This window comes from Nicotiana tomentosiformis, chromosome 5 (genome assembly GCF_000390325.3).
Source record: "Nicotiana tomentosiformis chromosome 5, ASM39032v3, whole genome shotgun sequence".
In the NCBI taxonomy this organism is placed as follows: domain Eukaryota; kingdom Viridiplantae; phylum Streptophyta; class Magnoliopsida; order Solanales; family Solanaceae; genus Nicotiana; species Nicotiana tomentosiformis.
Genome location: NC_090816.1, coordinates 23,287,386 through 23,299,469, shown reverse-complemented (window position 1 = coordinate 23,299,469; position 12,084 = coordinate 23,287,386). Strand labels below are relative to the sequence as shown.

Genomic DNA, 12,084 nt, shown 5'->3' with positions numbered 1-12,084 from the left:
GGCTTGCTCAGTTGGTAAAAGCACATCCACCTACGACCGTTAGATCCTGGGTTCGAGTCACGCTAGAGGGGAAGTGTGAAAACACTATAGATCCTCCTAATTTAAGAGGAGTTTAAAAATAAAAAATAAAAGTAATCTGTTTCGACATATCAAAATACAATGATAGAAAAAACATTCTTAACACAACCAGTGCATATAAGCTAAAACAATCTAAAATAAACACTGCAGTAATCACCCAAAAGAAAATATGAACGTTTAGGGTTAAAATGTAAACTAAACAAACGGCAACAATGCTTAAGATGGTTAAAAAACTTTATTCAATATTAAAATTACCCAAAAGCCTATTGATGTTTATCATCTTCTTGAAAATAAGTCCCCGATAGAGACACCTTTCATTACAGAAGCATACATTTCCTTGTCATGTTACATGTAGAAATACAGAAATCGAATATAGAGAAAGAAAAATGGCTAACTAGGCCCTTTACAACAACCCCCCACCCCCCAAATACAATACAAACACTTCACTAAAAATGTTATCCAAAATTGTGATATTTTATGTCAGAATTGGGCCAAAAACGGAAAAGCAAATAGGATTACAAGATTTTCATTTCCTGGAGACACAGATACAGTGACCAAAATTCCAACAAAAAAAAAAAAAGGAAAGTTGCACAAACCCACAACCCGTGGCTGCCAATCTGTCATCAAAAATTAATCCGCTTGCCTACCAATATCTACCATGAGGATCAATGTCTTGTTGCCCAACACTTGACTTCTTTCTATTCTTATTTCTATTAGGTTTGATGATCCTTCGACCTGATTTGTCGGGACCACTGCTTCCCAATGAGAAACTCCCTCCAGCACCAAAACTGTTTGATGCTGCAAATGGAGATGGATTCTGAGTAGCAGCATGACTCTGCTGACCACCATACTGGAATGGACTAGGCGTTGAACCAAACATGAAACCACCTGGAGAAGGCGAGACAGAAGGTTGACCAAATGAAATTGCAGGGGGAGATGCCTGCGCAGGATCCTCAGCCATGCTGTCTTCCATGCTCATCTGTCCATTGTTCATGGGGGCCGCAGTAAAAGGAGTGGAGTTCCCAAATATGGGCTGCGAAGATGATACTGTCGTAGAAGTTGAACAAAATGAAAAGGCTGGTGCACTAGGGGTACTGGGTGCTGATCCAAAGACTACCGCAGTAGTGCTTGGAGTATTAAAAGACGAAGATGCTCCAAATGTAAACCCAGAAGGGGTGCTAGAACTAAAACTAAAATCTGGTTGAAGCTTTGGGGGCTGTAAACTGGAACCAAAAATTCCAGCACTACTGGAAGTTTGTGAAGAAGAGGAAGTGGCTCCAAAAGCAAATGGATTAGGACTCACTGTGCTGCCAGCATTGACGGCATTTGTTGATGGAACTGAAGAGCTAACACCGAAACTAAATACGCCAGGAGAAGCAGTAGTGGAGGCCTTGATGACATCTGTTGAGGAAGCTGAAGAACTACCACCAAAACTAAATATGCCCGTGGTAGCACTAGTGAAGGTGCTGACAGCATTTGTTGAGGAAACTGAAGAACTACCACCAAAACTAAATGCGCCAGGAGTAGCACCAGTGGAGGTGCTGACAGTATTTGTTGAGGAAGCTGAAGAACTACCACCAAAACTAAATACGCCAGGAGTAACACTAGTGGAGGTGCTGACAGAATTTGAGGAAGCTGAAGAACTACCACCAAAACTAAATACGCCAGGAGTAGCGCCAGTGGAGGTGCTGATAGTATTTGTTGAGGAAGCTGAAGAACCACCGCCAAAACTAAATACGCCAGGAGTGGCACTAGCGGAGGTGCTGATAGTATTTGCCAAGGAAGCTGAAGAACCACCACCAAAACAAAATACACCAGAAGCAGCACTGTTAGACGTGCTGACATTGCTCAATAAGGAAGCCGAAGAACTACCACCAAAATTAAATGTGCCAGGACGAGAACGAGTAGAGGTGTCGACGGCGTTTGTCGAGGAAGATAAAGAATTAACACCAGACGTAAATACACCAGAAGTAGCATTGCTGGAAGTGGCAAGTGCAGTGGTTACTGCTGTAGAAACTGCAGGACTAGCACCAAAAGTAAAAGCCAGCTGAGTGGTCCCACTGCTAGGACCGACTGAATTGCTCAATGTAGATGAGGCTGGAGAACTTGCCACAATACTAAATTTTCCAGATGCAGCAGTGCTGGAGCCAGCTGGGTTGCCATCTGAAGAAGCAGCAGAAACTATGCCAGTATTACTGGAAGCAGAACCAACTGAGGAGAAAGATGTCATTCCAGAGTTTTTAACTTCTGGTGATGAAGTAGATGATAAAACATGAGAAGGAACAGTCTGTGAGACTCTGGCATTGTCTGATCCAGCTAGAGAAGTTCGAGCACTAACAAGCGACTGACCTCCAGTGCTGAAAACAGAACTCTGAGACTGGATACTAGCTGTATTATCTGTGGACATTCCTGGTGAACTAAAACCTAAAATACTATTTCCAGGACTTGTAGATGCAAATGATGAGCCCGCAAAAGGTGAAGTGCTACTCAAGTTGCCAAAATTAGTTGCTTTTGTTTTCAAGTCTGCATTGTCTGCACTAGAAGTTGTTGATAGCGCCGACACTGTTGGTGGATCTTCAGACAGCCCAAATTTGATAGGAGGTCCAGTTGATACTGAAGATGCTGCAGCGGAACTAAACAGGCAGCTACCTGAGGTAATGGAGTTGCCTGCTGTGCTGCCAACAGCAGTTGAAATGCTCGTGGAAGGAGCACCTTCGCTTGAGCTACCAGATTGAACATCCTTTGGGACATTCCTTGATGCCAAGAGGGAGGTGGCTGAGATAGCAGGACTAGGTGCAAACTGTCCATTACTGAAGCTAGAAGTCCTTGATGGAGCAGCAAATGAAGTTGAAGGTGATAGACCAGATGATAAAGCTTCTAACTTTCCATTGCTCTTTCCATGCTTCTGTGAGTTATCTGACTCGAAGAGTTCCGACGGACCACTGGCCAGGCCAAATGGAGGGTTGCATAAGCTGTAGATAAGTGAAGAAACTTGTTACATGCTTTCAAGTAGCTTTAAAAAGGGATGCATAAAACTCAAAGGACCTCCAACTAATTTCCTTTTTCACTTGATTTTCTCCAGCAAGCTGCTAAGCATTCTTAAAATCTTCATTATCCTGTTCCCAACTTAAAGTCTTCATTGTCCTGCTCTCAGCTTAAAGTCTCTTTGCAAATAAAATTCAACTACTTGACTTCTTTTAACAGGTGATTAACCTTTCACACTAAGGTCAGGCTTGACAATAATTACTCAACATTTTATTCTCCTGGGTTTTCATCAATCACATTAAAAAAAATTATAGAGTGTGAGTGCTAGTCAGAAGAGCTTCAGATGTTCAAATAGGGGGAGGGTGGAACGGACGAATTATAGAGAAAACAAATAGTCTCTTCTCCATTGTGTTCATAAGTTAAAGGGGAATAAAGGGAAATGTACTGGTCACCAATTATTAAGCATAATTTCATTTCAATACCTTCGTATTTCTCCAGAAAAACATACATTGAAGATTACAAATCCCTATTCCTTTATCATTTACTTCAAAATCAAGCAAACTGAAAAGCCCCTTCACCTCAATTCTGCTCCCTCTTCTCCAACTCCAACTATTTTAGCTCCAACCAAACATTGGTTAAAGTCGGCAATCACACACAAATTGTGAACCTCAGTGTACACATTCCCTTTTGTTACAATATCTCTTAATTTTTTTCTTTTGAATTAGCGATTCAGGGCTAGAAAACTTGATATGATCACAACAAATCAGCAAGTACAATTCAGAATCCTAACCCTTTCTCTAAAGGTTAATTATTATGTGGCCTATTCTTCTGCCATCAGTTTGGCTAATAACTGTCTTTAACTTCTGATATTTCATAGTTTAAGAAAATAGTCTTATATATAAGCAAAAAAGTACACAACAGCATTGTACATGAACAAGGAATCATTAGCGATCCCTTGAATCATGTGAAAACAACATTGGAGGAAATGCATAGAAAGGTAAAAAAAATTCTGCATCTGTGCACTGACACATGTACATGAAAAAGTACAAGTAGGAGAAAAAAAATAAGTCAGGTACTCTTAGCAAGGTATGTTCAACAATAAGCACTTGCATAGCTGCTAACATTATCAGTAGACACAAATGGATGGCAGAATATAAGGTGACAAAGCTGGTCAGGATTATTATATATCTGAGGGATATAATAAAGTAGGAACCAACCTGCTCGAGCTTTCTGGCTCTATCCCTGTGAGTGGGGGTGACGATGAAAATAGAAGTGCTGGGACCTCATCAACACTTGGCTTTTTTGATTTGTTAGACCCAAATGATGGCAGGACAACCTCTGGTGACAGGAAATTGGCACTGGGCAGGAAACTGGTGTTATTGACGCTGATAACAGCAGCATCAGGAGCCTCCATATCATTTCTTTTGTTCAAAATCCCCAGAGTAGCCTTCGTTTTAATAAAAGCTGCAGGTTTGTTCAGGGCTCCATCAGTAGATAGAGACTTCTTTTCAGCATCAGATGTACCCATCTTATCTCTCCCTTCAGCCACTTGAAATGCAGACTCATCAGAGTTTATGTCCTCATCCAGCTCAAAAAAGTCCTGCAAAGATGAGGGGGAAAAAAACAAAATGACTATGAACTGAGTTTGTTATGGTCTGCAAAACATCAAGCTTAAAAGAGTCCTGGTGAAGAGTGAAGACACAGATGACTAAAACTAAAAAGGCAAGTAGCCCAAACTTTAAGTCAGTAATGGCCATGAAGCAGAAAAAAGTACTCCCTCCACTTCATTATATGTGATCGAGTTTGACCGGACAGAGAATTTAAGATGCTAATTTGACTTTTATAACATAGTAGTGATTGATGAAAGAGAACTAAAGTAGTGGTTGAAAATAGAGCAAACAATCAGGTTAATGTGTGAATAGTTAATGAATTTAAATTCTTGAAAGTTGTAAATTTTGCTGCAAATGGAATAGGGTCAAACTTTTTGGAACATCTTAAAATATAAAGAATGTCATATAAATTGGAACTGAGGAAGTATAGGCAACACAAGCAAATATTAGGACACAATGCAGTCCTGACACAGCAGCAGTGGCATCAGCTGCAGAGCAAAATTAAATAGCAACCACTTAAACAGACCTCTAAACCTTGAGTACCTTGAGTATCTACTCATATATGGAATTGGACAATAGAGAAATAGTCATTGAACAACAGGGAACTGTCTGAAAAGTGCAATACAAAAATCAAGATGTTCAAAAGCATTCACAAGATACACCAACAAGGTCAATTAGGGGTGTTCATAAAAACCCGAAAAATCGAACCAAACCGTAAACCAAACCAAAACCGACCAAGAAAACGGACACTTTTTTGGTTTGGAATTTTAAAAACCGATCAAATTTGGTTTGGGTTTGGTTTTAATCAAAAAATACCCGAAAAAAACGAACCAAACCGACTATAGAAGTAGCTATTTAAAATTTATTATCACACCATATAAAGTTTTTAAAATTTTATAGTACATGTTGATCATTTGCACTTTTAATCTAGTTCTTTGCTATTATAATAATTTAGTTTCTTGCCTTTACATTCTAGTTTGATTGGTAGTTTTCTTTTGCTAAGTACAAGAATCTATTTCATGTTAAAAATAATATATTTTTAATTGAGTCCTTAAAGTATTCATCAATTCAATTATCATTAATATATCTTGGTAAATGATAGATTTCTCAAAAAACAATCAATAGTGTTACATTGAAAATGTAATCGGCGGAATATGTGTTTGGTAGTGTATGTCTCATATTTAAGAAAAATCGATAAATAATCAAAAAACCCGAAAAACCTGACAAAAATTGACATAAACTGAATCTATAAAAAACCGACTTAATTGGTTTGGTTCGGTTCCAATATTTGAAAAATCGACTTGGTTTGGTTTCTTTTTAGGGGGAAACCGATCCAAACCGAACCATGAACACCCGTCAATATATGTTGTAACACGGTATACTCAAATTCAAAGCTAGTAAAGACAGTCAAAGATTCCAAGTGAGTTGAAAAAAGGGAATGAACCTCATGTGCGCTCATCCTAAAAGCTTGCTTCTTCTGAGGTTGAACTGCAGACGTTTTATCCAGGGAATCAGCATTTTCCAAAACTAGTTGAGCATGTTGAGCATCTTCGAGTGAACATTTTGCATCATTCTTTCGTACAACGGTGGACTCGTTAATAGATCTCCTTTGCCCATTTTGTTCTATTTTGCCGTGCTTCTGCAAACTAGAATCATGGGCATCAGTTGGAAAAACCTTAGACAAATTTTCCAGCTTATGGCTGTTGTCTTGTGCACTATGAAGCAGCTTCAGCGTATCCAAAGACTCCAAACTTTTAAGAGCTTGTCCGTGAAGCATGTTCAGTGTCAATTTCTTGGGTGTTTTATCGTTCCCTGCAACTTGTTTTGATTCTGATGACTTCTCCTTTGGGGTCAGATATTCAAGATGATTCAATATCTTCGCAGCTGTCTCACTGGACTTGGAAGGAATGTGAGCATACCTTGTCGGCACATTGTTATCTCCAACAACTTTCGCGACCTCCTGATAAGCGACAGAAGAAGAAGCAACCCCTGCTCCTGGACTAGGATGAGAAACTCCATTTGATAGGAGATTGGGTTTCTGTCGAGTCCTACGCATGGGGCCAACAGATCCCAGATCATCTTCTAGAACAGAACTTCTCCGTTTGAGTGGCTGAAAGAGGAAAACGTGAAATTCACTCACAGATGGTAATACATAAAAATAAAGAATGCAAATCAGTTCAAGACCACAGTGATTGCAATGTATACCTGTTTAGAGCCAAAATATCCATCATGCTCCAAGACTGACTCAGATAAAGAAGGCCCGCTATATGCATTGTATGTGGAGCTACTAGCCTGATAGAGGACCAAAGTTAAACAAAAAATTCAAACAAATTAAATAATTTCCAACAGTAAAGTAGGCAGAGAAGCAAATGCACCATTTGACCATCAGTTTGACGAATTCTGGAGTATGGAGCGCGCGCCATGTTGTATATTGCAGATCTTCCACGAGATCTTGGAGTGGTAAATCCATTTGCTCGAACTCCAACAAGATCAGCAATCTTTGTTGTCACTGATGTAATAGGTAAATTTTGGGAATATGCTATATTCTTTAGCAGTGGTGTATCTACTCTCACAACTTGACTTTGCGAACTCAGAATTGATGATGACATCTTTGAAGGCATAGTATCCATGTAAACTTTTGCCAGTTTAGCAGGAGATGCAACATCACCTTTAGGGACCTGGAACCATCAACAACACAGATGTCAGACTGACCGAATTTTACAAATTGTCACAAAGCTAATATGCGGAGTACCCAGGCAAGGCATTCATCTTACTCTTGAACTTGTGGCAGGAGTACCAACAGCTGCATCAGATGTAACCTTCTCAGCCCTATTTTTTTCAAGTAAAGAGCTAGAATAATTGGCTAAAGGCCTATATTGAATGGATTCAGCCCTCTTATCATTCCCAACAGAGGTATCTACAGTTTTGGAATGCAAAAGTTCTGTCAAACGGTCAATTTCAGCTCTGCACCCACCAAATTTCATATTAGTAAATATCACATGCCACCTTGAAACCAAATATGAATATACTAGAACTGTCAATTCTTTCCTTTTTTTGGGGGGGAGAGGGGGATAAGTTTCTAGAAACTCAATTCGATTGAACAAGATTCCTATAAGAACATTAGCCTCCCAGCAATCAGTTAAAAGTACTTAATAAGAAGGATGCAGTGGCTACCTCTAAAAAGTAGTTGCTAAGACAAAAATGAGACGATGAAACCAGAGCGTATGTTTACCTAACCCTCCATCCAAGATATAGAGACCTCATTTGAGGCCAACATCAAGAACATTAAAATTCAGATAGATAACTACATTAGAGTTCAAAAGAACATGTTTAATCAAAATGAAACAAAAGAGTAATTACTAGGAAAAAACATCACAAGATCTAAAGTATTTTTAATAATTGCGAAATCGGTTGTTTACAGCTTCGAAATTTGAGTGAATAATTGGCTCCCAAATCTACCCTTCTCCACTTAAATACCAGAATCAATCAAGAAGGATTCGAAATGGTGACATGCCCCCACCACACATCTCGCCTTTTACTACCTTTACATTGAACCTAAGTACGGGGGCAACAGCAAGATCAAAATTCTATGACTTCCAGTTTGCTATTGTATGTTATTACGAAAACACACATTAGAAAAAATGGCAGATTTAACCACCAATAGAGTATGCAGCAGCGCAGTCAATTTACATTTGATAGACATGCAGAAATACCGAAACCTGAAACAAGAGATAAAACAGATACAATTCTAACAACTGCTAGGTTATCCCAAAGCTTACCTGGTGAATGTCTTCTGTTTTAACAGTTGCTCAAGCTCTGAGAATGCACTGCCCTCAGAGCTGCACACAGCGTTGCAAATTTCATGTCCGGTGACTACTACTGCTCCAGCATGATCCTTCACCAAAAAGAAGAATTGTTCCAGAAGAGGAAAGGACGAAGGGGGAACTTTATCAGGATATCATACTATAAACTTATATCAAGTTATTATTCTCAATAAACAAATGATTGAAGTCTTGTGAAACATTGGACCACCAATACAAGTATATGAGCAAGAAAAAAAACCAAAATTGTTGTGTCTAGGAAGATGGACAATTCTTGTGATCCAAACACGTGAAAAATAAAATATATAAGCACCAGGTTTCAGAAGCTTTGAGGACAAAATTTGCATAATAAACTTACATTAGGACAAGACCCCTGCTGCAGATCCTCTGGTTCTTGTCTTGCTTCTGTTTATACCGAAAAGCAAATCAGGTCTTAACTAAAGTATGGTAAAACTTAATGAAAACAGAAAAAGAAGCAAACAAAGCTCATAGGAAGACATTTGTCTAAGAAATGTTACAGAACAATTTAGAGCAACCCGCATAACAGAGAGACAATAGATGCAAAAGCCACATTACTGGTTTCCCGTGACGTGGAGGAAATATGAATAGCGCAGGAATGTTTTTTGATAGGTGATAGTCCAGGAACTAAAATTTCAGAGCAATCTCCTTCCCAAAAGAATTTCAGAGCAAATAAACTTAACCATACATGCCACTTGCAATGTCAGTAATTTGTCTCAATTGATAATTCGGATAAGGAGTGGTTAATAATTAACACGGGTTGCACAAGACGAATTTAATTATGCTGGAACTCAGACATGTTATCCATTTCAAAGAGACACAAAACAGATGATGCAGCTTTTCTTCAATAGCCAGCATAAGATATATAAACCTCAAGCGTTTGCCTAATGGTCAATATTCGTCGAGCTCCAACCATAAACTCGGGTAACTTGAGGCTAAGCCTACTCCAACCCTTTCAGGCAACCATTACATCACTTTAAAATGACAAAAAAAAAAAAAGGCTACCACTCGTTAGACATAACTAACTAGCTCCCAGGCTGTTTATGATAAGGAAATAGCTCCCAAGTTATGTATAAAATGGGAGATCGATGATTTTAATTAGTGCAGGCAAATGAACCAGTAGGCTGGGCATGTTCAGCTTGGTTAGATCAGTGAAAAAAGACCAGACTACATCAGCTAGAAACAATAATATAGTTTTACTTCAAAAGCTCAGAAGTTGTCTAACCACTATGTCTGGAGTGGCTATCATGCACTTAGTAGGAAAAGGGTACCAAATATGTTTCCCTAGGAGCGGAGTAATCTGATCCTTTCAAAATAATCAAGAAGAGCAGTTCATTATGCCTCTAACTTAGCTCCTTGATGATAGATCACTTCTATTCTAAAAGAAATAGGGTTTGCCCATACAAGAACTACAGGTCCCTAGCCTAAGGCTAAAGCCGTGAACTACACCCTCATGAGAGCCCTCTATTTGACTAACATACTCCCTTTTTTATCTCCATCGTACCTTCATGTCAAAGCTGGTATTAAAAGTAGAATTAGCATAATTCGCAGAATTAGAAGCCTTTGAACAATTTGCTTCTGATCTCGATTAAGCTACTATAATCAATTGGCAAGAGGTGAAAGATTACGTGAATTGCTTACCTCTTAATTGAGATGAGACAGGAGATTCAATCCTTGAACGAAGTAAAAATCACTTTGACTCAATCATACTACTTCAAATCAGCTTAAGTATTCCTTTTTTCTTTTTCTTTTTAGCCCATTTTATCTAATTTATATCTAATCAATTTTTCTGGAACGAAGAACATCTGAGAGGGAAAACCTCAATTCACATACAAATAGACCATACAGAAAAATGTATACAGGAACAAAGCAAACTTTTTCTAATAAACTTGCTGAATTTACCAAAGAAAGAAGGTAAAATTTCCAACTAGACATTACCAACTGATAACATGAAACAGCTTGAAACATAACAAAAATCATTAAAGCATTCTGTTTTTTGGACATAGTTACAAAAACTATTACTACTAAGTACTAACTGCCTCATTTCAAAGTTTTAATGAGCCAAATTTAAAACTACAGCATACATCATAGTAATAGAATTCTGTTATTTACGAATTCAAAAAGAAGAAATGATAACCAGTACCTTTACAGCTCCATCCCAAACTAGTTATAATTCATTGTAGGATTTAAGTTATATACATTGACAATGTAATAAATTTTCTACTCCGTCACCTTAATTTAACATGTCATAGCAAGTAACTTACTACTCTGACTGTTTTTTATATGAACCTATTTTCTTTTTAGTCCGTTTCAAAAAGAAATGAACCCTTCCCTAATAAGGAAACTCTTAATTTTCCAATTCCAATATTATCTTACTTAGAAGGTTTCACAGCCACACAAATGGTATGTCATGTTTTACATCAAAAGTTTCAAAAGTCCCGTGTCCATGGAGGGAGTATTTATTTTAGGTTAACAATCAATGTTATTAACTAAAGTTACCAGCAATTTTCAAGTTTAGGACTAATGTCTAAACTGCATACCTTTCGTTTTTGAAAGAGCTGTACATATTTTCAAGTGGTAATATAAAATAGTTAGTTACCAAAAAAGCGAAAGTTACCTGCAATTACTTTTGATTGGCCTGTGTAAAAAACTCAAAACTCTTAATTATAAGACTCATTTTTATAATTATCGAGCTCCACTAGACGTAACAAAAAGGAAATTACAACTTTTAACAACAAAAATGCAACGCAACAGAATAACAAGCAAATTCAGAGCAAAAACCAAGCAATTTCAAATACGAATATATAGTCCAATAGAGAAAATGTGCAAAAGGAGAACCTGGAGGAGGAAGTGGTAACGGCGTTGGGGGAGGGAGAAGACGTTTCCGAAAGAGCGACGAAAAGAACCGTTGAGCACCGGAAGTGATGAGCTTAGTGGCGGGATCAACGACGAGTTTTGTGAGCCAACTAGGGTTCCGGAGAGCCGTCGGAGGGCGATCGTATGGAGTAGTTTGGTTCTTAAGGAAAGGTCGTTTCCGGAACTTTCCTCCTGCTCCGCCGCCGGCGCCTTCGTAGGCTGAGGAAGTTGCCGTTCCGCCACTGCCAGCCGCCGCCATTTATTCAAACCTTCCGAGAGAAAAAGACGAGGGAAAAAAATTGGAGAGGGAGGGAAAATGGGAAATTAGGGTTTTATTTCGTGGATTGAAACACGGAAAGAGAAAACAAATATCGGTGACTTGACATTGGCGGGCGTGTCGGTAATTAATCATTGTTCGACATTTCGTTTTGCCATTTAAACTCTCCTACTAATTTTCAAAACTTAGTCCAACTTGTTTGGATGGCTGTATTTTTATTTTAAATATAATATTTATTTTAATTATTATTTAAATTTTATTGTATCATATCGTTAAATCTATTATTACGTAATGATAAAAAATATTATTTTATAAAATGATGAATTTGATGTGGTGGCGTTATTTACTTACTTTTTTTCTCATCTTGGCCTTCATATTATTAAATAATCATATTTTATCATTTATACTACTTTTCTATATAATAATTTTACTGCATATC

At 38.1% G+C, this 12,084-nt stretch overlaps 1 protein-coding gene across 1 annotated transcript; it reads right to left on the bottom strand.

Annotated features, from left to right (window-relative positions):
- Window positions 1–294: 294 nt before the first annotated feature.
- LOC104092390 (nuclear pore complex protein NUP1-like) lies at window positions 295–11,766 on the bottom strand. The gene is made up of 9 exons (XM_009597986.4): window positions 11,351–11,766; window positions 8,853–8,899; window positions 8,453–8,568; window positions 7,448–7,637; window positions 7,049–7,351; window positions 6,879–6,965; window positions 6,118–6,783; window positions 4,281–4,663; window positions 295–3,050 (listed from the first exon to the last, which is right to left on the bottom strand). The coding sequence occupies exons 1-9, from the start codon at window positions 11,625–11,627 to the stop codon at window positions 722–724; spliced, it is 4,398 nt and encodes a 1,465-aa protein (XP_009596281.1). The 5' UTR covers window positions 11,628–11,766; the 3' UTR covers window positions 295–721.
- Window positions 11,767–12,084: the final 318 nt, after the last annotated feature.